Here is a 26,878-nt window from a genome sequence, read left to right as displayed (position 1 = left end):
TTAACTTACAGTTGGGCAAATCATCTAACATTGCCTATTTTATAATAATTTAATGTGTTGAAAACTCATATAATTTATTGAATACTATGCTGCGAGCAAAGAACATCTTGTATTGCTTACCCTTATGATCATGTGGCCAGCTGGGAGTTGCTACTGTCCAGTACCATAGAAAACTAATACAGAAAAAGATCAAAATTCAAAATATGGTTTCTACTGAATGCATATTTCTTTCATACAGCTGTAAAGCCAGAATATTATTAATTCAAACCATCTGAAGTCAGAGACCATCTGCACAAAAATGATACCATTATGTAGCCTAAATTATATGCCACTGTAGTTATATTGTTAATTGCCATTTATGGTTATTCCAGTTATCATCTATTTTCTGTCCCATACATCTTTGCTGACAGGGTTAATCTTCAATTTATTCTTTTAATCCTGCAGTCTCTGTGACTGGCAAACAGAAGAGACTCAAAAAACATGAAACAACTGAATATTTTACTTTTTCAAATTCCAAATAATATATATACAATTGCTTGAAATTCTCTAGCACTATGACATGCTAGAGAATAAATAAATGTACCTCTTGGATACTTAGTGGCACAAGGATAGCAAATTTGATCACATCCTATTTCATTCCTCACTGACTGGCAATGCTTGCTTCTAACTTCAGGGCTCTTTACAATGCTCCAGGCTGACCCCACATATCCACACTAGGAAACAAATCCTTTCATGCTGGAGGTATTTATCCAAACACTGCTGGCCCTCAGTTTCATGGGAGGCAAGAGGCATACACATATTATGAAGTATACTTGGGCTCCAACATAGTCTGTTCAAGGCCAGACAGAAAGCACATTGCCCCATAAATTACTCTGTTCGGTAGCAGGAAAAACAGGTGTTGGCCTTTCTGAAATACCCCGTGGGTACGTGGTGCCCTTAGTGTATTGATCAGGACCAACAGACTAACACTAATGTACTAAGTGCTACATGCCAGAAGTAAGTTGTTTTCTTACTTACTTCTCCTCCCTGGACGTTACGGTCACTATTCTCAGCAGACTTCACTTCCACTAAAGCAGCAGACGGCCCTGGCATGAGTAGTGGCCAGTGTGCAGCCATAAGGAATTTGGTCTGGATGTTTTTTAGATATAAACCCAGTCTTTACAGTCTCTTGGCCTGCAGCTGGGACTTCAGAAGCCTCCCCCAAAACGCTTCCACCCCAAGGCCTGGGTTCTCTTTACCATCTACCCTCATATGCAAGTGACAGTTCTGAAATAGCACTTATTTTTTGTGTTGATTTGGTTAATTTAATGAGTCAACTTGACCAACTAAGGGTTTTCACATGCTGGTGAACCATTTCTGGGTGCATCTGTGAGGGTGTCTCTGGAAGAGGTTAACATTTGAGTATGTAGACTAAGGAAAGAAGATCTGTCTCCCCAATGTGCACAGGCATCATACAATAACACAAGGCCCAAACAGGACAAAAAAGTGGAGCACAGGTAGTTTCATTTGCTCTGTGGAAACAGAACCTCCATCTTTTCCTGCCCTGGGACACTGGTGCTCTTGGTTCTGGGTGTTTGGACTCACACTGAATTATACTATGGGCTTTTCTGGTTCTCAACTTGCAGATGGCAGATTGCTGACTTTTGACTCCAGACTCCATAAACCTATTTTTATAATAAACTTCTTACATATTTCCTACTGGTTCTGTTCCTCTGGAGGACTTGAACACATTATATAGAGAAGAAACATGTGAAAATTGCCAGAGCTGGCAGAGGCAGTATTACAAAAAGAAAAAGGACTCATATCCAGACTCTGATGTGTATTTATTGTGGCTCGGATAATCACCCTCTCAGGGCCTCCAGTGTGTCATCTGCAGAATGGGAAGCCTTTCTCATCTCATGCGGTTGTTGCTGGGGTTAAATTGGATATCTAGAAGATAGTATGTGCTCAGTAAATAGTAACTTCCTTTCCATGTACACAGGCAACCCACAAGCTGTGGGCAATACGTAATTAAGTATTTAACTATTTAAATGTTAAGGTGCTTGAGCCATTGGTGCTAGCAGGTCTGCTTGGATACCCCGAAACAGGAGCATACCTGACTCTGTGACAAGTGAGCACAGAATATGTTTATAACTATCTTACCAAGAGAAAGAGCCAAAGATAATTTACAGACATTTATATGAGGTGGCACATTTTATACAGTGCCTCAGATTACAAACTAATGATAAGATTGCATACAAACCAAACACTATAATAGTTCAATGGAAAAAGAAGAATAGCTTTTTAAATAAGTGGTACCAGAAATATAATCATATACAAAACATTCAAAATACAACCAATCCACACCTCACAGTGTATATAAAACTAATTAGAGCCAAACCATAAAACCCTATGCAATAAACACGAGACAAATTTTTATGATTTTTCATTAAACAAATAGGGTGCCAAAGCTAAAGTCAAAAAAATATTGGATATAAAGCAAACTTAAAACTTTTGCTATTTAAAAGACACTGTTCAGGAAAAGAAAAGGCAAAGTACAGATTGGGAGACAATATTTGAAAACACCTACCTGCAAGGAACTGTATCCAGTTAACATTAAAAATGCTCAAGGCTCAGTAATAAGACAACCAAATAAAAACTTGGGCAAAAAAATCTGAACAGACACTTCACCAAACGAGATTACACAGATGGCAGATGAGTATATGAAATGATGCTCAGCATCATTAGTCATTAGGGAAATTTAAATTAAAATCATAGTAAGATACCCCTTCGCACCAATTAGTCTGGCTACAAGCCAAATAATTGATTAACATTGAGTGAGCTGAGGCTGTGAAGTGATTTAGGCACCAGCCATGGCCTGAAATTGGAACAGTCATTGGAAAACAGCTTGTTTCTTAGAGTCTTAGAGTTAAATATACACTTACTTGGAGGCCAGCAATTCTACTTCTCTGTATTTACCGGGGGGTGGGGGGGGGGTGAAAGACAAGTCCACACCAAGGTTTGCAAGCAAACACTCGCAACAGCATCTTAACAGCCCAAGTGGCCATGACCCCTGTCCATGGACTGGGTGGTCAACCCAGTGACAGAAGCAGATGTTCCTTGGCCATGACAAAGACCTGGTGGACTCTCAAAAGCATTCTACTGAAAGCAAGCATACCCCAACGTGACATAATCCACCATTTCATTTCCCTGAAACTCTAAGGTAAAGGGCAAGTTGCAGGAAGGGAAGGTGGGCTTTGTGTTTGGGTGAGGAAGAAGGCTACTAGACCCAGGGTCTTTTTCAAGGAACAGTGCTTCTGCATGCTGATACTGGTGGTGGTGATGCAATTGTACACATTTAAGTTGTGCACGTAAACATGGTGAACTCTGTGCTATGGGAATTTGATCTCGACAAAGCTAATTAGAGAAAAATCCATCCTATAGAGTCTAAGATAACCAGAAAAGGATCAGAGTCACAGGAGAGGAGAAGGTACCCAGAACAGGTGCGTAAGTGGGGACTAGAGCAGTCTGCCTGGAGGGAACTGTGGTGCATCACCCTGCAGACCTGACCGCAGGAGAGGGGAGACCACCTGGGAGCCCAGAATAGAATTTTGAAGAAAAGCCTTGACTGGATGATACAGTTAAGAATTTCACTGCTTCCTGCACTCCAGAAAAACAATGCTTTTCTTTTTTTTTTAAATCAGAAAGACAATAGATGCTTTATTAGGTTAAAAAAAAAAAGCAAAGAATGCAAAAGAATAAGGAGTGACAGAGAAACTATCTCCCGACCCCACCCCTCTCCTTCATCCCAGCCTGGGGGGGCAGGGGGGCAGGGCCACACCTCTCACCAACTCAGTCCTGGTTTCCGTTGTCTCCATGCTTCCTTTGTAAGAAAAGACTGAAAATGAGTACTAGATTTGATTTTGCAATCCAGGGATTCTAAAATCATCAAATAGTTCTTTGTCTTTTTCGTAAGATCACAGCTCTGACATTCTCCAGGGGTCATACCTGGGTGCACACCCCCTTCCTGACACCACAGTAGAGACCAAGCAGCTGTTCTAGGTGGGCAATGTGCAAAGCACAAGCATGAGCAAGCATGAAGGTAAACATCATCCCCGCATCGCCTGCCTTTCTGTTTTGCTAAGTTAAAGTTTAGCTTCGTTCCATAAATAGGTCGAGAAAACAGAAAACCACCACATCCATACCAAACCAACACCCAGTTCCACAGTCTGGGACCTCTCAGGCACAGGTTCAGAATGCCGACACAACATTCAGAGCAGATCTGTCCACAGGGAGGATGTCTGTGCCCTGCCATGACCCAGCGGGCTGTGGTTGGCACATCGTCACCCACAGGCAGGGCAGGACCGGGCAGGGTTCTGAGCACAGCACCGTCCAAACTCTCTGAACGTACTCTCCTTTCCAGATCTCAGCAAGAAGCCCCTTCCCAGACACAGAGGAGGCTCCCCTCTGAGAAATACAAGTGGCCCTTCTCACCTGCGAGGTCAGCTGTCCTGGAACGCAAGGACAGTGAAGTGTTGCCTTCTCCAGCAGAGTGCCTTCTCCAGAGGACTGGGGAACATGCCTGGACGGGGCAAAGAGGGAGGCCCAGGAAGCCTGGAGAGCGCCTCCGGGTATTTGCCAGGCCTACACGTGCTTCCTTAGGCGCATCCTGGTTGGGTTGATTCATTAGGTGGAGCCACAGTACCTGATGGATCTAAACAAGTCAAGGTTTCCTGCCTCAGCTCCACCCTCTGGATGCACGGCCCTGAGAGCTATAGGCAGAGAGGGAAGAGGCTCTGTCTCCCCCCACCTCACCAGGCTAAGCTAGTGGATGTGTCCGACCCTCACAGTCCATCACCTGTGCCCAAGGCCCGTGCTAGCTGGCAGTGACACATCCAGAGCAAAAAAGCCACGGTGAGTACAAGACAAATGATTAGAAAGCAGTGCCGGGCTGTTTATAATCCGGTGGAATTTATTCATTCTCTACACTCTAACAGTCTATCCAAACATTTATTTATTGAATCCTATACTGCACCAGTTTCTATGCTAGGTGAGGAAGACACAAAGATAAAGAGATAAATGTCCAGGCTGGCCGCCCTCCCCCAAAGAGAGGTGGCACAGAAAAGGAGAAGCAGAAAAGGAAGAAGCAGCTGAAGGCCCAGGTTTTATGGGGCTCCCCCATAAGGCAGACAGGAGGAGAAAGAGAGAGGGTACTAAATGTTATAAGAAGAGTCCTCCCAGGTAGAAGGAGGAAGGCACAGCAGAGGGAACACTGAAGGTTAAGGATGTCCCGGTTATGGCATGGAAGTATGGGTAATGAGCGCAGCTGGAACACTTATGGAAAAAAGTGACAAAGAAACAAAACAAATAAACAAGAAAAACAAAAACAAGCCAGTAGAGAATGAGAACACATTGTGGAAAGGGGGGAGAAGGTTTGCTAGCTTAGTAATATATAACTAGTAGATAAGGAGATTTCAGAATATAATGCTGTGCACCTGAGACCTATATAACGTTACAGACAATATTATTTCAATAAATTTCTAAAAACACATAAGCTGACTTTTAGGGCAGTGAAACACTCTGTACAACACTCCATCAAATGATGTACATTTCTATTCCTAAGCTTTTTGCAGTTTTGCTGACTATAATGAAGTTTTAATCCAAGCCAACCAAGATGTAATTCAATAAATGTCTGATCTTTCCTTTCTAATTTATTATTGTTAGATCTCAGCACTGAAAAATTACATCTGCTATTTTGTAAATCAACACATTTCTGGGTGAGGAAATCTGCCCTGCCGTCAGTGTAAGAAATAGACCTTTAGGTGAGAAGGAAGGTAAAGACTGTGGTCCTGAGCAGGGTCCTGAAGGGCTGGACCTGGTGGCTGCAGAGATCTCCCAGGAGCTGGTGGGTGAGGGGTGGCTGGGAGGGCCAGCAGAATCTGTGCAGGTCATTAAGAGGAGAGTGGAGGGCCCTTCCTGGTGATGCAGTGGGTTAAAGCACAGCACTAAGAAGCTAAAGCCACTTCAGCATGAGTTCGATTCCGCCTGCCCTGGAGGAGATCCGGCAAGGCAGACCTCTCCTGACCCACCCGCTGCTCCCCTCAGCAGTGTACTTCGTCGATCTGCCTGTTCTGCTCCCCACTCTGTCTCTGGTAAATCCTCTCACTGCCCCTGCACCTCTGGCCTGTACCCCAGTTCTGTATGCATAAATAAATAAATCTTTAAAAAAGAGAGAGAGAGAAAGAGAGAGAGAGAGGAGGCAAAGAGAAATGAGTCTGTGGACAGATGCCTGAGGATACTCATGCAGGCCAGGGAGGGGGTAATGAGGAGCTAAACTGACCGTGGCACTAGGGCTCATTCTGACCATTGGCCACATTCTGACACCAGTGAGCTGTTTGCTGCTGGGCAGTTTAGAGGTAATGAAACTTGATTTTTTCCAAAACGAATGTTCTAGAAGGGGTCATAGTCAATATCCTTCATTTTATACTTGGAAGCTTGTTGAAGTGATTTTCTCAAAGACAGGTAGCAAATAGCAGAGGGCAAAGCTGGGAAGAAGGGGAAGCTTTCCATTCATCTGTTGATTTTTGCTCTACCAGGACTATCCCCAGGTCATGTTTATCTACTCTTGCCACATGGTACAGTGGCCAGAAACCAAGGCAGTGCCCAGTGAATTCTACACCATCGTGTGCTGTCTTCTGTCATAGCAGAGGCGAAGTGACTCCTGCCAGGGGCCACTCTCAGGCTGTTCTCACCACTCTCCTCTAGAATGTTTCCCCAGCAAAGGTCTGGCAAGATTTCCCCTGTTAGAGCTGCCTCACCTCCTAGTGAGTTAGTTAAGTCCTCCCATGTCACCCAATGTTGTCAGTGAAACTAGCAGTTACGCATGAAAACCCCCAAATGCCAAAAATAGGTTGAGGCAGGACAGGCAGCCCCAACTCATGTGAAGGGAAGGAGCTGAAGGTTACTTCTGCTACTTTTCCTTTCTTTATTTCAGTATTTTTTTACTCTAACTGAGGACCCACTTCTTGTAAGCCCCAGCTCCTAGCTTTTGCCAACTTCCTAGACTGGGACTGTCCGTACATAGTGGACAGTACTGTGAAGCAAGCAGGAAAATTCATTTACTAGGATGAGGTGATTGACAGCAGGCACTGTCCAAAGAGCAGGTATGAAGAGAAATGGGTGAGAATTTGTAAACCAGGCACAACCAAGAGGATTTATTGGTTTCTTTCAGTGGTTTGTCTGTCTTAATCGCATCTGTATCCCTAGCCCTGAGCACTCTCTCTCATATAGGAACATCGGGTGAGTGCATGAAGGATATGACATGGCTGTCTCACACCAGCTGCCATGTAAATTAATGTCTGAACTTTAGACTGTAGGAAACAAAAGACCAACTCGATAAAATCTGTTAAGAGCCTACTTAGCAGTCACCACATCGGGCACCTTTAAGACACCAGGCTCACAGCATCCTCTAGGGCAGGCCAAGGAGGCCAAGGAGTGATGGCAAAGCCATCCTGTCCAGGCTCTGCCCCATGGCTGGGCCCTTCCAACTTAGAATCTAGAGTCACTAGAACCAAGTGTGAGCATGCCAAAGAAATATTATTCACAGTAAGTTTTGTCACATTTATGGTAATCAAGTATCTTGATAAGGGATTGGCAAACTGTAGTCCATGAACCAACAATCCCGCATGTACTTGTTTTCTCTGAATACGGTTTATTAGAATGCAGCCTTGCACGTTCACTTTTGTTATCTGTGGCTATTTTTAGACTGTGAGGCACCTAGTTTTGTCTCAGCCATTTGCACCCAAATTCCTATGGGAGACCTCTAAATTCTGATATAACTGTATTCAGAGGCAAGACATTTAAAAAAGATAATTAAGATAAAAATAAGGTCACAAGGGTAGAGCCTAGTGTAATAGAGCTGATATAAGGCGAGGAAAGGATACCAAGCCTCATTCTTTCGTATACACAAAAGTAGCTCATGTGTCAACACAGCAGGAAAGTGGGCATCTACAACTAGGAAGGGAAGCCTCATCAGAAACCAGCTAGATGGCACCTTGGTCTTAAACTTCCCATTTCCAGAGCGCGGCGAATATAAACCATTGGTTTAAGCCACCCCGCCTATGGTACTGATACTATGATGACCTTAATACAATAACACAGGCTGCAAAATAGACTGTAGGGTCTGCAAAGTACAAGGTATTTATTATTTGTCTCTTCAATGAAAATGTTTGCCAAACCTCAGTCTAAAAATTCATCACTAAGGGCCTTACCTGGTGGCACAAGGGGTTAAAATGCAACAGCAAAGCTAGCGGCAACCGCTTCATCACAAGTTAGGTCCTGGCCAGGAAGCTGACCCACATGGCCCGGCAGACTTCTGCCTCACCAGCTGCTCCCCTCAGCAGTGTACTTGGTCAATCTGCCTGTTCTGCTCCTCACTCTGTCTCTGGTGAATTCTCTCCCCCACCCCACACCTCTGGCCTGTACCCCAGTTCTGTATTCATAAATAAATAAATCTTTAAAACAAAATAAAAATTCATAACTAAAATTGATAATTAAAAAATGCTACTCAAATGAGTTTAACGTATTGCTGTTTTCGTCATTTATAAATTCATCCTTGCAAGGGTATTTGCATCCTAGCTATGAACCCCAAACACTGAATCATGTAATCAACAAATATTTACTGAGTTGGTTCTAAGCACTAGAGTCACAGGGATGTATGAAACACAGTCCCTGCCCTCAGGGAGCTCGCAGTGAGTCAAGGAGATGTAGGACTTAACTCCATAAAATGCATTTTTTTCCATGTTCAATGTCTGCTTCTTTTCTACAGATTGTGGGGAGGGCTCTGCTAGGAGAGAAGTGGCAGGGGTCAAATTCAAAACTTCTTTATGGATCAAAGGTTTCAATTTCTTAGCGTTTCAGCTTCTAACTGAAGGCACATGGTAAAAAAGGAGCTAACCTGCCTTGAGACAAGTATTTAGTATTCTTATCTTTACCTCTGCAGACTTAATAATACCTCATTGGATAACCCAGAGGATGAAAGGAGACAACAAATATGAAGTGCCTAAAATTAAAACAAGTATATATACTATGTTTAAAGAAACAAAAGACAAGCTTAAGTAACTACAGAGAACAGGAAACTTGAAATTAACTCCTAAAAATTATAACTGCTTTAAATTAAAACTATAACAAAAGGATTAAAAACTCAGCAGATAAAGCTAAAGTGCAAATTAGAGAGTGTAGGTTAAAAAAAATTGTAAAATATGGCATAGAGGAAAAAAAAATCGCAAATTATGGAAGAGTGTTTAAAGAGACACGAAGATAAAGCAAGGTCTAGCAAGCTTCAGCCTAAAAGGAGAGGGAGAGAAGATGGCCAGGATGCAACTTTTACAGTATTAATGGCTGGTAAATTTTTCAGACTGATAAAAGATATCTTTCCAGACATTTAAGAAGTCCAAGAAATCTTGCATTGATTAAATAACAAGAGAAATCTATCCATAGGCAAAAAAGAGAGAAACTGAAAAGCATTCCAAATAAGAGGAGTGGAGAGATCTTAAAAGCAACCAAAGAGGAGAAAAGCACTTAATTTTAAAGAATAAGACTGGTAAGAGCAGGAACAGAAGTCAGGACACAGTGGTGTTGCTTCTATATGCTGAAAAGTAGCTGACAAACCAGATTGTCATTTTCAGTGAAAACACTTCTTGCAAATAAGAATAACTTAAAAAAATAAAAAGCTGAGAAAATTCGCCACTAGCATAAAATTATTAAGGTAGGTCTGAAAGATGACTATCACACAGGAGAGGAAACCTAGATGGCAGAAAGAATGAAGAACAAACAAAATATAAATAAGTGAGTAAAAAATGCACATGGACTATGTTAATAACAATAATAACATATAGTATGACTAAGAAAGAAAACATAGAAGTTAGTTACAGGACAACAATATAAAAAGTCAGTAATAGCATAAAGTTAAAGTATTCTGAGCTCATATCATAATGCTTACTAAGTTCAGAAGACTGAAATAATTCAGCATACATTCTCTGATCCATAGCACTTAAAGTAGAATTAGTAACAAAGACTCCTTTTCATATATTTAGAGATTAGGAAGCATTATATAGTAATGCATAGATAGGAGAAAAAATGTCAATTAGTAACAAAGACTCCTTTTCATATATTTAGAGATTAGGAAGCATTATATAGTAATGCATAGATAGGAGAAAAAATGCCAAGGGAAATTAGATAACATTTTGAACTAAATGAACTGAATTAAAATTGAACTATTTGAATACCACAAATGAAAACTCATATGAGATGCAGCCAAAGCTTTACTTAGAGACACAGTTTGTAGCCTTCAACACTAGAAAGAAAGTCTGAACATCAATAAATTAGACAGCATTTTCAAGACGTTAAAAGATGAGTACAAAAATAAGGAGTATAACAAAGCTCAGAGCACAAATTAAAATAGAAACCCAGTACATAACAGAGAAGACCAGAACATGAATAGCTTTTGAAAAGACTAATAAATACTATCAAATAGCAGGTTAGCTGTACAAATCTATTTCATTCTAGGGACAAAGCTCGATAACAATATTAATGACTATTGAGTTCTTTTAAGTGCTTTTAATCATAATCACAGCCTTTGAGGTAGATATAATCACCCCCACTTTACAAAGGAATACACTGAGGTGTAGAGACGTTGAGTAACTTATGGATGTTAAATAGCTAGTAAATTGCAAAACTAGTAATCTAATGATGGCAATCTGGCTCCAGAGTCTGTACTCTCTAACCATCAAGCTAAATTAAATCGAGTTTCTCTTAGACTCCTCTGTTTGTTCATATCCACTACTTATATTCTTCAGTTCAGCTCATTTCTTGACTCCTTCAAAAAGTGTTTCTATACTATTTTGGGGAAATCATTAGAGAGCCTTCCCAGAATTTCCATGCTACTTCTTGTCTTTAAAACATCACATCACATATTATATCAATTTAAGTTCAAACAATGATGGTGATGATGATGATGACGATGATGATACTAGGTAACATTCGTTGAGCTTTTTTTTTTAAATTTATTTACTTATGCATATAGAAATGGGGTACAGCAGGGGTGGTGAGAGGATTCACCAGAAAACAGAGTGGGGAGCTGAACAGGCAGATTGAGACAGTACACTGCTGGGAGCAGCGAACAGGTCAGGAGAGATCTGCCATGCCATGTGGGTCACCTCTAGGTCCGGGGATCGAACTTGCACTGAAGCCTCAATGGCTCGACTTAGCTTTGCAGTGCAGCAATCCAACCTGCTGCACCACCAGGAGGGTCCTTGTTGAGCTTTTAATATGGATAATCCATTATTCTGGACTTGATATTAAGAAACTCTTTAATTCTCATAAGCACAATGGAGAAATATCTTATACAACTAGAGACAGAACCAAGTCTCTAATGCAGGCCTCTGCCTCCAAATGACCACTGCTATTAGACACCTCAGAGAAGCAGCAGTCACTCCACACTGCCCCTGCCTACCTGGCTCCCCCCTTTCTAGATTTGGGTTAATCCAGCTACCAGCTCTGCCTGGTTTCCCCAGGCCTGAGCAACTGAGTCAACAACCTCACAGGAAATTTAGAAAGGTGTATATAAGAGAACACAGTGTTTTCAATGGTGGAAAGGGAGAAGAGAAATGCCTGACATATATATTTCATATATCCTTGAGTTGAATTTTTTTCCGCAAAACAAAAAAAGGCAATCTGTTAACTAAGTTTTCTTTTTTAAAAAAAGATTTATTTATTTACACATACAGAACTGGGGTACAGGCCAGAGGTGCAGGGATAGGGAGAGAATTCAACAGAGACAGTGTGGGGAGCAGATTGACGAGGTACACTGCTAAGGGGGGCAGCGGGTAAGACAAAAGAGGTCTGCCACACCATGTGGGTCACCCTCCCTGGCCAGGAATTAAACTCGTGCTGAAGCAGCAGCTAGCTTCCTAGTACTGTGCTTTATTTAACTCAAGGTGCCACCGGGGAAGGCCTGCTGAGTAAGTTTTTTTGACTCACATAACAGATATGGCACTGTATACAGTCCCCATTCCAAGGAAAAGGAAAAGGAAGTCTGGCAGCCTAAAAGACATCAATGCTCATTTCTACCCCGAATAATTTAGAACACTGCAGAGGAAAGTGGTGGGCACCACTCTGAAATGGGCTAGGGGCACTGTAAGGTAAAGATGTCTATGGCAAGAAATTCAGGAGACAATGGACCGTGTAAAGTCCTGAGAAGTTGGGGTGAGGTGCTTTGGGAAATGAGAAAATTCAAAAGCACATATATGGGAATGCAGAAAGGCATTACACCAAGGGAAAAGGTGTGCACAGAAAAGATGTGAGAAGACTGAAGACTGGAGTTCACACACAGGCTCAGAGCAAGTCTAGATAATTTGCTGAAGGACCTGCACCAGCACAGAGCCTGTTAAAAGATGAGGAGAAGCAGTTATCCTTTCTTTTTTTGTTTTTACTTTTTATGGGTTTGTCTATTTCAGCTTTTGGCATCCAAGGAGATCTCTGTCAACTCATCAAATGAACATGAGTTAAAAACTAGAGAATTCAGTGAATGCACACAACTTTCAAAAGTAGTTTAATGAGAAAGATTAAACAATACTTCTCCCACCCCACATATAAGGCAAAACACAGGGAAAGGCAGAAATCTAATTCCTGAGTTGCTACACTAAGAGCATTAATATATTCTTAAAATCACAAGTTACATAGTAAAAAGAAAGAAGCAACCATGCTGGCTAGGGGTAGCATAAAAAGAACACTTTTCCAATGCTGATGTTGGTATTCTAGTATGGCTCCTATGGAAAACAGTATGGAGTTTTCTCAAAAGACTAAAAGTGATCTACCGTGTGACCCAGCAATTCTACTCCTAGGAATGTACTCCCCAAATACAAAAAGACTAACTTAAAGGGAAACTTGCATCTCAGGTATATTGCTGCATTACTTATAGTAGTCAAGATATGGAAACAACCTAAGTGCCCAAACAGATGAATGGATCGCTAAGATGTGGTCTATGTACAAAATGGAATACTACTCAGCAATCAAAAAGAAAAACTAATGTCATTTACAGCAACAAGGAAGGAACTGAAAGGTATTATGCTAAGTGAAATAAGTCAGTAGGAAAAACAAAATACTAGATGATGTCACTGAAAGGTGGACTGTGGAGAAATTAAACAAAGGGTCAGATAACATTAACTATTAAAACTAAATCTTGACCCCAGATCATAGAACTGAGGTACCCAAAGGGGAAGTAGAGTAGGGATGGATGAGAACAAAGTGGGGAGAAAGAACAGCAGCTATGGTGATAGATCAGGGGCGCTTTTGTAGTGATTATGCCATGGGACTGCACTTTGGGGACAGAGGTTCTATATTTACAGAGTACTGACAATGATGCAGATCAACCTTACTTCAATTACATTTTAAAAAATAATTTTTTTACTGATTCCTTAAATGAAAAGAATTTATGGATGTGGGGGAAAGGACTTTAAGTGGAAACTTAAGGATTTTCAGTGGGAACTGCAGAACAGACCTACATGAAGAAGCAAAAATAAAACCCAAATAAAGAACTTAACAGTACACCTAAAGCAACTTGAAAAAGAAAAAAAGAATAAATAAATTTAGTAGAAGAAAAAATTTTAAATTGGAGCATAAATAAATGAATATAAGTCAAAAAGCAAAATAAAGATCAATGAAACTAAGAGTTCCACTAAACGTCTATAAATCTTTAGCTAGGCTAACAACTGACACAAGAGAAAAATTATAAATGGTATTAGAAAAGAAAGAGGGAACTACTATAGCATATAGAAATACAAAGGATTGGAGGAGAGCACTATGAATAACTATGTTAAAAAATTCAATAATATGGAAAGTACAAAATTATAGAGAAATATGGCTTATATATGAAAACTGAACCCTGGAAGAAACAGAAAACTTGAATAGATTTATCATGATAATGAAAATCAAAGCAGTAATAAAAAAAAATTCCCAAACAAATGTCTATAGCCAGGTGGAAGTACAAGTGAATTTTTATCAAGTCTTTAAAGAAGAACCTAAGCCTATCTTATTCAAATCATTCCAAGAAATCCACGAAGAGGAAATACTTCCTAACATATTCTACTATGCTGACATTATCCTAATAGCTAAACCAGATAAGACACACCCAAAAAGAAAATTACAGACCAATATCTCTATTTATTAAGGTGAAAATCCTCAACAAAATACTAGCAAATTGAAGTCAACAATGTACCAGGATCATACACAAAGGCAAAGTGGAATTTATTTCAGGGATGAAAAAATGATTTAACATAAAATCAATCAGTGTGACATACTACATCAGTAAAATGAAAGATAAATGTAACTCAATATTAATGAATGCAGACAAAGTATTTGAAAAAAAAAAAGTACAGATTTATGAATAAATGTCTCAACAACAGGGGAATGGAAGGAACTTATCTCAACATAATAAAGGTGATGCATCACAAGCCTATAACCAGTACTGTACATAGTGGTGAAAAACTGAAAGATTCTCCTTAAGGTCAGGAACAAGAGCAGATGGCCCACTGCCACCACTTCTATTTAATTGAGTATTACAAGCTTTATCTAGAGCAATCAGACAACAGTACAAAATAAAAGAAATTCATTGGAAAAGGAAAAGGAAAACTATTCTTATTTTCAGACAATAAAATATTCTGTATCATATTGTAGAAAGCCTTAAAGACTCCACCAAAAATCTATTAGAAACAATCAATGTATACAACAAAGTAGAAGCTTATAAAATCAACCCCTAATTATCTGTTTTATTTTTATATACAGATAATGAACAACAAGAAAAAGAGATTAAGAAAATAATACCATTTATAGTTAGATCAAAAAAGAATTAAATTCCTAGGAGTTAAGGAATGAGGCAGTAAAGGATTTATACACTAGAAACAACATAGCACTGTAACAGGATCTAGAAGAAGGCCTAAAGAGATAGAAAGATATTTCCTGTTGATAGCTAGGAAAAATTAACATAATAAAATGACTGTTTTACCAACAATGACATACAGATTCAATGCAATTCCCATAATTCCAATGATGGTCTTCAATAAAACAAAACTTGAAATAATAATAACATTACTAGAACTTAAAAAAATACTAAAAATTGGGCCCTCCCTGGTGGCACAGCCGGTTAAGGCACTGCACTGAGAAGCTTAGGCCACTTCCGCATGAGCTCTATTCCCGCCTGCCCCGGAGGTGACCACATGGCGTGGCAGACCTCTCCTGACCCGCCCGCTGCTCCCCTCAGCAGTGTACTTCGTCCATCTGCCTGTTCTGTTCCCCACTCTGTCTCTGGTGAATCCTCTCACCCTCCGCATCTCTGTTCTGTATGAATAAATAAATAAATCTTTAAAAAAAAAATACTAAAATTTAGATGGATCCTTAAATGACCCTAAAGCAACTTTAGGAAAAAGAAGAAAAACGGAGGCATCATTTTACTTGATTTTAAGTTATATAAAAGAAACAGAAACAATAAAAATTAAACAACATGGTACAGAAGTAAAAACAGACACATGGATCAGTGGAACAGAATTGAAAACCCAGAAATAAATCCACATATATATTTCCAACAAACATAATTTCCAATAAAGCAGGAACAACAATAAAATGAAGAGAGAAGTGTCTCTTAAACAAATGGTGTTGGGAAAAGTATTCAGACATATAGTAAAGTTGGATCATAACTAACTCCATGCACAAAAAAAAAATTCAAAATGGATAAAAGAGTTAGATATAACTCACATCAATATATAATGTCTATAAAAAATACATAAGAAAACAATTCATGATGTCAATGACAAAAATGTCTTTGAGAAATTGACCCCTATGGGAAGGGAAGTAAAAGCAAACAAAGTAGCATTTTTATATGTAATTGAAGGTAATTTGGTATCAATTAATATTAGACAGTCATAGTTTATAATGTCATATAATCACCATCTAACTATATGGGAAAATATCCATAGAGCAACCACAAATAAAATGAAAAGGCAATAAAAATATGTCACTATAAATAAAGCAATCAAACGAAGAGAGTTGTGGGGAAAATGAGGAACATTAAACCTATAAGGCAGAAAGTGACAGAAATCCCTCTTTAGAAATAATTAATTGAAAAGAAATTGGCTTAAACTTTCCAAAAAAGAAGTGTAATAAACTTTACAATGGAGGAATTGGGGAAAAAAAAGAACTTCACTGTCCAATTCTGTGTTGTCTACAGCAGACATATTTTAGATAAATAAAAACAAATTGGTTGCAAATGAAAGGAAGGGCACATCCCATGCAAACACTAACTGAAAGAGCAGAGATGGCTATACTAATTTGGAGGAAATAGACTATTACAAAGACAAAGATGTAGGTTTATAAAAAAAAAAAAAAGAGCTAACAATTTTTACATGCAGGTATCAAACGCCACAGTCCTAAAAACGTGAAAAAAAAATTGAAACAAAATTTAAAGTAGAAATTAAGAAATAGATTTTGATACAACAATTAAAACTTTAATATACCACTTGTAAAATGGTAGAACCAGACAGAACATGAATAATAAAGAAGTTGAGCAAAACCATATACCAAATAGACTTAACAGAAATATACAGAATCATGTTTTTTGCAAGTGCACATGTAACATTCTCCAACATACAGAGCATGTTAGGTCACAAAACAAAACTCAATTAAATTTTAAAAGACTGCAATCATAAAAGGGTATTTTTCTATCACAATGGAATGAAGATAGTGATCAGTAACAGTAGGAAAACGGTCACTCTCTCTCTTTAATTCTATTAGAGATTCTTAACCTTCATGGTCTTATGTAAATTTCCATGTCTTTGTCCTTCACCTCCTACTGGTTCCTTTCTTATGTGGGTATTGTTTCTTTTTAGATTATTCCAGAGAACTTACACTATTATCATTATTATTTTTTGCTGATCTATTCATGCATTTTTTCTTCACTGTGCATTCAAGCTCACTATTCTGTCAGGTGCTTCTTTGCTTTATCTACTACTTAGGCCTTCTTCTGTATTTTTTAGTTCAGTTATGTTATTTTGTAAGTCCACTGTTTAAAATATTCCAGTGACTATCTATAATCGCTGTATTGCTGCTTTTGATCAATTAATTTCTTATTTCAATAAATGTTATGACCGTTGTACAACTTATGTTTGACCATATTTGTTTAGATAAATGCATGTAAGTTTATATGATTATTCCCTTGGCAACTCATTAGACATTGTGTCCACAGAGTGTCTCATTTTATAATCAATTTGAGGACTCTAACTATTAAATTGTACATAGTTTTCAACTTGACTGGACAGTTTTTAAAATTATATTAAAAACAATTTTCCCCATCACTATTGCTGATATCCCTTAACCTCAGAAACTAGTTTTTACAAGTATAATACTTTTGTTGAAATGTCCACTCTGAAACATCCAATATTGGCTTTTGTCAATTTGGCTTCTTTTACTATCAATAGTCCTATCAAACACCTTCTACTCTATTGTCAATAGCAGCATTTTTCTTTCTTTAGGGCTGAACAGCAGGCTATTGTGTAAGTACACCTTATCTTCTTGATCCAATCTTCTATTGATTTTTTGCTTCTGTATCCTAGCTGTTATAAATAGTGCTGCAATAAACATTGCAGATAAAATAGTTTTTTATATAATGGTTTTACATTCCTTGGATTGATGCCAAGAATAGGATTGCTGAGTCATATGATATCTTCATTTTCAATTTTTAAAGGTAAATCCAGATTGTTCTCTGTCATAGTTATACCAGCATACATGATCACCAACAGAGTAACAGGGTTCCATTTTTTTCCCCTGCATCTTTTCCAGCACTTGTCGTTGGGGGATTTTTAATATGTCATTCTCAAAGGTGAGATGTTATCTTACAGAGATCGTATGCTGTATCCTGCATCTCTCCTATTGGAAGCAATGATGAAAAATTTCCATGCATCCAAAGGCCTTTTGGATATCCTCTATGGTAAACTGTCTTCCCATTTCTACTGTTCATTTTTCTATTTTGAATATTGTAAGTTTGATATGGATAATAACACCTTTCATATGACTGTTGCTTTAAAATTTTCAGACAAATTACATAGTCTTGCTGGATTCATATTTTTTTTGTTTCTTTATTTTTGGTATATTTCTCTATCTCTTTTTGAATTATAATGGTTGCAATAAAAAGCCTCCTTTCCTTGTCCTGTTGAATTGACCACTATCATATTTACAGATTACAGCATAAAATCTTAGGTTGCTTGCCTGGGACCCTTGGGTGTCTATAATTCCACGGGCCAATGTCTCTGCACCTATATGGATGAGGAGAGGTGTAGTGTAAGCTGGGGGTTAGGAGACAGGACAGCAGGTCATTGAGAGATCGTTGCTAGGATGTGCCAAGATTTCCAGCTTCTAAGGTGCTGTGCATACCCAGGTTGGTGGGATCTACAATGATGCATTCACTTAGGCTAAGCCTGTGGTTAAATCATTTCAAATAGTCTTGGGCTAGCATCAGTCTCTCATACTCTGGCATATGGGTTATATGACCAGTAGTTCTTCTTCCTTGGGGGTGTAGACAGGAAAGCGATCAGAGAGCTGCTGGCTTGCACCACAGCCAGGCTACTGCTCAGGTTCTGATTACAAATGAATGAGGAGTGTGCAGGTTTGCACTTGCAAGCCACAAAAGATTACCTTCATTACAGACCTGACTTAATGTTTATAGCATGGAGAGGGAGTGATGGCTGAGGGAGCTGGGGGGCTATTCCTTTTGTCTTTGAACTTCAGAGCCCTGCCCAGAGGCACTTGCGCATGTTGCCAGGACCTAGGTGTTTTGAACTTTGGTTAAGGATATACTAGTCATCTTGGTCTTGCCACCCTGCACTTCACCCTCCTCCCACTCGTCCCCCACCACTACCTGTGAGGCATAATACAGCCCCAGCTGTAGAAAAAAGCCTCTTTTGAATAGAGGCACAAGTGAGCCACTTGAGCCTTTTCAGCAGGTTTGGATTCCAGGAAGCCATGTCCAGGAACACGAGTTTAGGGTATCCACCACCACCTTTGCAGACTCACACTATGTCTCCAAGATTGTCCACTACCCTCAGCTCCCCTGATGAGGGGTGTGGGGTGTTCCACCATGGTTTGAAGAGCCCAGGCGCTGTCTGGCAATATAACTCCTGCCTTTGCATTCATTAATCTACTGCTCCAACCCTCACAGGTGCAGTGCTGTTCCCCTACCCTTATTCTCCTCTGTTGAGAAGACTTCTAAGTCCTGTCCACCAACTATGTGTTCCCCTCTCTCCAGTGAAGCCTCTGGGTTCTAGAGCCCCCAACATGGGCACGGCACTAGCCCTTTGGTCAAAAACAGTGAGGCAGTCCCCCTCCCTCCTGGGCTGTGCCCCCTGAAATATTCCCCACAGCTATATTTCCAATTTTCCCACCTCTGCTGTGTCACCCTCTTCATACACATATTGTGGTCTTATGGTCATCCTCCAGGGATTGCTGTTTTTATTTGCATATAGTTTGGTTATAAATAAGTATAGGAGGTGAGTCTGGCTTCTTCACACCTCCACCATTTTGCTGGATTCCCCTGAAGAAGCACTTTTCATTTCCTTCAAGAACTTTTCTTTTGTATCCACAACTTGGCTAACCAGCACCAGAGGCCTCATTTTCCACCTATCTTTACTTCTGACATGCCTCCTCATTAAGCGTCATCATTTCTAGTTTTCAACTGAGAGACATGCAACAATTCCTTTCACTTGAACACTCAGAAGCCATGTTGGGCTATTTGTTAACCTTATTTCAGTATTGCCATTAGGCTTTCAGGGCATAGAGAGTTCTGAAGGAGAGGTGGAGAAGGTGGGAATGGCCGGCCAGTGGAGCAGTCAGAACAAACACAGCACTGACTCATATGGGCTTGGTTTGTGGTGTTCCCCAATAAACACAATCAAAGATCACTGATTACCATAACAAATACAATAATGAAAAAGTTTGGGATATTTCAATAATTACTGAGACATGACACAGACAAGAAATAAACACATGCTATTGGTAAAATGGTGCTGATAGACTTGTTTGAAGGTTGTACAAAAATTTGTACAAAATGCAATTTTTGCAAGACAACACGCAACATAATGATGTAAGTTTATCTATTGTTCTTTTTTTTTTTTTTAAAGATTTATTTATTTGTACATACAGAACTGGGGTACAGGCCAGAGGCTCACGAGTGGCGAGAGGCTTCACCAGAGACAGAGTGGGGAACTATCTGTTGTTCTTTTGATTATAACAATTCCTGTTTCTTCATTTGCTTGACTCTCTTTGTAGTTTCTGCACTTTAGACCAAACAAGCAGCTCTCCTAGTTTGGAAAGAGCAACTCAAGTGAAAGAACATTGTCATTCATCCCTGTCCTAATGCTTGGCTGTCTCTCAAAGCTTTTGATGGTCTAAGTGGCCTGTTTTGTTTTTCTATTCCCAGTAGTTGAGACTATGTCAAGACCTGTCAGTGTCCCAAAAGGGAGGATTTCAGCAGCTGGACGAGGCTGATTGGAAGCCGGACTCACAGCAGCTTTCAAAGGAGGTAAAGGCATCGATTCCTGGGGGACCATAAGCAGAAGTCCTGCTGTTAACCAGAGCATGGTGACTTGGAGGTGTCCCGGGGGGGCAGTCATGAAACTGGGGTTCCAGATGAGTTAATACATTCTTTTCTAGGAGTTACTGGTAATCCGGAGGAAGAAGAGGGAGAGCACTAAGACTAACTGTTAGCCTCCATTCCCTGAAGAGTATCTTCATAGGCCTCTACTTGTGGGCCAACTCTGAAGCTTTTTCCTCAAGTCAAAGCTCCTAGACAAGCAAACAGGTCTTTTTTTTTTCTTCTTCATTTATGCATGGAAGAATTGGACTCGGGTTTGTCTCAATTTACTGTCTGTGATGCCCTGAGGCTGACTGTCAGTCAACAATTATCTCCCTGATTTTACAACCCATGGAACCCAGAAATACAAAGCTCGTCTGACCCAGAGGGCCAGCTAACCAGGGGATCCCTTTGGGTGATGCCTGGGCAGCAGCTGCAGAATCAGGACACTAGACATAAAAACTAGGGCTCATAATGGAACAATTAACAGCGCCTCTTTGAGAGCAGCCCTGGGGCACTGCAGAGGAGAGTGTGAAGACAGTGCCTGTCCTGAGGTCTCTGGAGAGGATATCAGTCAGTCTTTAGATGTGTGTTTAATTAAAAGCCTGACCCTCCAGATAGTCTAAAAGTCTCTTTCATAGAAAAACCTATACTCCTGAGTCTATTGCCTCTTGCTATGACCTGAGGGTGGTAACTGTCTAAGAACTCTTTCTTCGTGGTTGCAATCCTATGGAACCTGCACACATAAACCTTCCTGGTCACCAGTCAAGTGATGGCAGCAGTTGAAAAATCAGGCTACCAGCCAAGGGTCTAAGTTGGAGTGAGGCAGGTGAGAGTGTAAAGATACTGCCCACCAGTCTCCATTTCTTGAGGACACCTACTTAAGCCCCTCTATGTGAGCCAAATCAGAAGCTTTTGTCTCAGGTGAAGCTCCAAGACAAATATACAGGCCTCTGGGAGAAACACCAGGTGTGTTTCAGTGTGCCGTCTGTGTTCTGAGGGCAGAAGGCAGCCATGACTATCTTATTGTTACAATCCTGGGGACCCAGAAACGCCCGACCCTCAAGCCCACCAGGTGATCAAGGGGCATCACTGGGAGGTATCAGAAAAACTGGGGCACCAGGTAAAAACTAGGACAACAGATGCATGTAAACCCTTCCCTCCAGGACATGCTGGTGCTCTGGAGTGCACAGAATGGGGAGTGCAGCCTAAGAGGGATGGTGGGGATGAGGTTCAAAGCTCTGGGGAGAAAAGATCTAGAACCCCGAACACATTAAAAAAAAAGAGGTCCCGGCCCTCCCTGGTGGTGCAGCGGGTTAAAGCACAGCACTGAGAATCTAAAGCCACTTCCGCAATAGTTCGATTCCCGCCTGCCCCGGAGGTGACCACATGGCGAGGCAGACCTCTCCTGACCCGCCCGCTGCTCCCCTCAGCAGTGTACTTCCATGATCTGCTTGTTCTGCTCCCTACTCCGTCTCTGGTGAATCCTCTCACCCTCCGCAACTCTGGCCTGTACCCCAGTTCTGTATGAATAAATAAATAAATCTTAAAAAAAAAAAAAAAAAGAGGTCCCACCAGTCTGTATCTACCAAGAGTATTCCCATAGGCCTCCTGCCCCTCAGGCTGGTGATTTACACTTAATAAAAGAGCCCTTCCACAAACATCTAGGCACTGCTTTGCAAATAGATATTTCTATACTGAAGCCTAAGGCCAAGTAAGTCTGCTAGCAAAGTGTTTTAAGAGTTGTTTCTCAGTTGCTATAATCGTGTGGGTCTTAGGAAATCCAGCCCTCTTGGTTTTGAGGGTTTGGAGGTTGTCTGACAGGTGCAGGTCTTAAAAGTTGGAGTACTTGATAGAGGTTCAAATCCTTCAATTTTTTTTAAGATTTATTTATTTATTCATACAGAATTGGGGTACAGGCCAGAGATGCGGAGGGTGTGAGGATTCACCAGGGGCAGAGTGGGGAGCAGAATAGGCAGATCAACGAAGTACACTGCTGAGGGGAGCAGAGGGTGGGTCAGGAGGGGTCTGCCCCGCCATGTGGATCTCCTCCAGGGCAGGCGGAATTGAACTCATGCGAAGTGACTTAAGCTTCTTAGTGCAGTGCTTTAACCCACCGCGCCACCAGGGAGGGCCCTCCTTCAATCTTTTGATAGGAGCTCCTGGTTTTGAGTTCCCTCCTAATTACAGGTCACAATGTTAGGGTCTGTGTATTTTGTGAGATTGTGTCAGCCTCTCCTACCTATTTTAGTGTGTTTTATTTTCTCACTTGCCTTGTGTGAAGGAATTGCTTAGTTTGTTTTTAGTTTTATTGTCTTCCCAGGGGAAAATATTCCAAAAGTGGCTATAGCTTTGATGCAACATTGGAAAGTGGTAGTTTCAGAATCTTTCTACATTGCCATCTTGAACTAAAGCCAAATAAAACATTTTTTTAAGAACAAAATTCTCTTGAAAATTTTATTAACATGTAAAAAAATAGATCATTCAACTCTTTCAGTCTTTATGAAATTTGTGTTTTAAAGAGGAAACTTTTTTCACAAGTCCTCATGTAAATCAACCAGACACAAATAAGCTTTATAATGAACCTCTCAAACACATTTTTTTACTACCTATCTTTTTTAGGGGATGACATCAGCATTACTGTCACAGAATTTTCTTTCTAGTCAAGCTTCAAGATTAAAGGTCATCCACAAATCTTAATTTCTTTTTATTACACTGCTGAGGCAAGCTAGAAACATACTTCAACATTATTTTTCAATTCTTATGAACTATTTTACAGCAAAAGCTATTTGATACTAAGTATTCTTATGCTCAAATTCTAAGAGTACTCTTTAGTCACCACTGACCTTGGTATTCCAAGATTAAAAAAAACTAATTATGTTTAATGTTATTTACATAAATAAATACAATTTAATCACTAAGCTCTTCCTCATCACTGAAATAAGTACTTTTCTTTATCCTCAGACATTTTGAATCATCTGATGTTGAGGGACACCCTGAACTGGGTTTCCACTTATTTTGTTCTTTTTCAATTTTGGCTTGCTGGAAAGCTATGGCCTTACTAAGGCTGTCAAGGGCAAGATCTTCTTCATCTTCACTTTCTTCTATTCCTTCGATTTCTTCTTCTGGTTCAGGAATTTTCTTTTTCTTCTTTTTCTCTTTCTTTTTTGGAGGTTCACGTTCTCCAAGCATATTTTTAGGACAGGCATAACTTCAGTGTCCACTTTCCCCGCATTCATAACACTGAGATTTATCAAAGTAGGTTCGCCTTCGGATGAACTCAGCTGCTCTTCCGTTGTCAATAGCAATGCTGGCTTTTGTCACTCTACCAAGTAAGTGCTTGTTGTTTATGGCCCTTGTGCAATTTTGTGCAGAATCTTAGTCCAAAAACAAAATGAATGCAATCCCTGTACTCTTCCTGGTATCTGTATCTTTCATTATAGTAACCTTTACAACCTTGCCATACTCAGAGAATATACTGTACTTTTGCTTGGGGCCAGTACTCATTTCTTCAGTTAGGGTGGGCCTGGGAGACTGCGAGGGAGCCAGCGCTCAGCTCCAGGGGTCTCAAGCCGGGCTCCTTGCACCCTGCCACGGGCCCCGGGCATCATGGGTCCTGGGGAGGTCAGGTGCTGCGGCCCAGAGCAGCGTCTATTCTTCCAAATCAAACATTTTTAAACAACCAGTGAGTCAAAGAAATAAAAAGGAAAATTAGAAAAGACATTAAGGAAAATGCAAAATCAAAATACCAAACCTATGTGACACAGTGAAAGTGGAGCTAAGATGGAAAATTTACAGTTATAAGTGCATACATTAAATAGAAAGATTTCAAATTAGTAACAGTCAAATTCCAACAAACATGAGCATTAAGATAATAATAAAACAATAGTACAAATAATTTTATGCTTACAAAATGCTTTAATGGGCAATAAGTACTTTTTTAATGGGATGTAATTTTATTAGGATGCCCAAAATGTTTCTCATTTAATAATCCAGGAATTAATTCACTAAAAAACAAAAATTATGGACTTCCAAGTGCCCATCCCTATAGCATATATGTACTTATATATACACTTACAATATAAAATATTCCCACAAGTCTGATAACTTAGACAAAATGGACCAAATGCTTCAAATATACAGATGGATTTGTACCAAAACTAATAGAAGAAATAATTTGAATAGGTCTATATCTATTGGTGAAATTAAATCAATAATTAACAACTTTCCCAAATAAAAAGCACATGGTACAGATGGGTTCACTGGGGTATTTTACCAAAAATTTAAGGAGCAAATAATAAGAGTTTTCTTATCATCTCTTCCAGAAAAGATAAGCAAAGAGAAGCATTCTTAATTCATCCTACTATATTAGTAATAATCTAATACTAGAAATAGATAAAAAAGGTGTTACAAGAAAATTATAGACCAATATCTTTTATCAACATAGATGCAAAATTCCTCAACTTATATAATATTAGCAACTCAAATCCAACAATGTATAAAAGAATTATATACTAAGGCCAAATGTGACCTAGAAATTGTTAAATAGAATATAAATATTAATGGCAGCTAGACAAAGCTTATTAGATAATTGAAGTGATGATTCAAATCCAGTAAACAATACAACAATACTCTGTGAGACCTGTTAAAACTCACAAATTTGAACTTAGTTTATATGTGTGTGTATGTATATGCATGTATATATATGTGTGTGTATATATGCGTGTACATATATACATGTATAGATGTATATATGTATACACACACATATATATATATAGGAAAAATGAGTTATCAACATTAAAATTATAATTTTTCTTGACATGGTGGGTTTCTGGTTCTAAGTTGTTTTGACCTAAAGATATCTTTATGTTATTTAAATATAGCAGAAGACAACACTGGGTTTAAATCTCTCCCTTTCAAAAGAATGCACTGTGATGATGGTGGGTACCTATTGTTTAATTCTTCTTTATCTGGCTCCTGATCATTCATGAAGTATGGAAAAGTCGGTTACCTAAAGGAAATACAATTTGCATAGCTGCTTCACAAGTCTATGTAGATGATTAGGCTCTCTTGTTTGCTAAACCAAAGAAAGGTCATTTACAGAATACTTTACAGTATGTTCATATTATGCATGGCTGGTTCAATATTCTAAAGTCAATTAATGTAATCCATTACATCAGGAGGCTGAAGAAGAAAGATAACATGACCATATAGATTCAGAGTAAGCATTTGGCAAAACCCAACACAATTCATGATCAAAAACAAAACCTCTCGGCAAACAAGGAATATAGGGAACCCCCTCAACTTGATAAAGAACATCTATTAAAATCCAATAGCCATCATCATATTCAAATAATATGAAACCAGGTGTTTTCCTTCTAAAGAAAAGGAAAAAAGTCAAGGATGATCCTTTCTGTCACTCCCATTATGCATTGGGAGTCCTAGTTAATTCAAGACAAGAAAAGAAAATTTAAAGGTATACAGGTTTGGAGGAAGAAATAAAATTGTCCACAACATACCACAAAATTGGTATGTTGAAAATCGAAAAGAATCAATAATAAAAATGTGATGATAATGGTGATAGTATGATGATGAAAGTCCTGAAACTAACAAATGATTATAGCAAGATTTCAGGATGCAAGGTTAATATACAAAAGTCAATAGAGTTCCTATATACCAGCAAACAGCAACTGGAATTTGCATTGAAAACACAAATAATATTTACATTAGCCCCTGATTAATTACCTATATGAGATACCTAGGTAAAAATCTAATGAAAAATGTACAAAATCTTTATGGGGGAAATGATAAAATTCTGACAAAGAAATTAATGAAGATCTATATAAATTGAGAGATATTCTATGTTCATGGATAGGAAGATTCGACATGTTTAAGATTTAGTTCTTCCCAATTTGGTATCTAGATTCAAAACAATTCTAATAAAAATCCCAATATGATACTTTGTGGATTTGATCGGAAACTGTTTATGATTCTAAAGTTTATAGCAAAAGTCAAAAGACACAACATAACCAACATAGTACTAAGAAAAATTAATTCAGAGACTTCACACAATAACACCTTAAGACTGTCTAGCAACTTTTCAAGATCATGTAGCTATGATATTTGTAGTGAACAGTATTATTTACTTACTAAATACTACAGTGTTATGGTATGACTTACTAAAAATACTACTTACTTCAAAGCTACAGTTATTAAGAAAATGTG

General features: G+C 39.2%; 1 protein-coding gene and 1 pseudogene across 1 annotated transcript in view; both read right to left on the bottom strand.

Annotated features, from left to right (window-relative positions):
• The window catches only part of ARHGEF4 (Rho guanine nucleotide exchange factor (GEF) 4), an 80,874-nt gene extending 61,147 nt beyond the window's left edge, over positions 1 to 19,727 (bottom strand). The window contains exons 1-2 of the mRNA XM_012725733.1: positions 19,590 to 19,727; positions 18,552 to 18,659 (exon numbers count right to left, since the gene is read on the bottom strand). Coding sequence (XP_012581187.1) covers positions 18,552 to 18,659; positions 19,590 to 19,727 — 246 coding nt within the window. The remainder of the gene's footprint in view (positions 1 to 18,551; positions 18,660 to 19,589) is intronic.
• A 3,833-nt stretch (positions 19,728 to 23,560) lies between these two features.
• Positions 23,561 to 24,157, bottom strand: LOC101635433 (annotated as a pseudogene).
• Positions 24,158 to 26,878: the final 2,721 nt, after the last annotated feature.

Source organism: Condylura cristata, unplaced genomic scaffold, assembly GCF_000260355.1.
Source record: "Condylura cristata isolate star-nosed mole 26May11 unplaced genomic scaffold, ConCri1.0 scaffold00002, whole genome shotgun sequence".
NCBI lineage: Eukaryota > Metazoa > Chordata > Mammalia > Eulipotyphla > Talpidae > Condylura > Condylura cristata.
The sequence above is the reverse complement of the archived record's forward strand: the minus strand, read 5'-3'. Positions and strand labels throughout refer to the sequence as shown.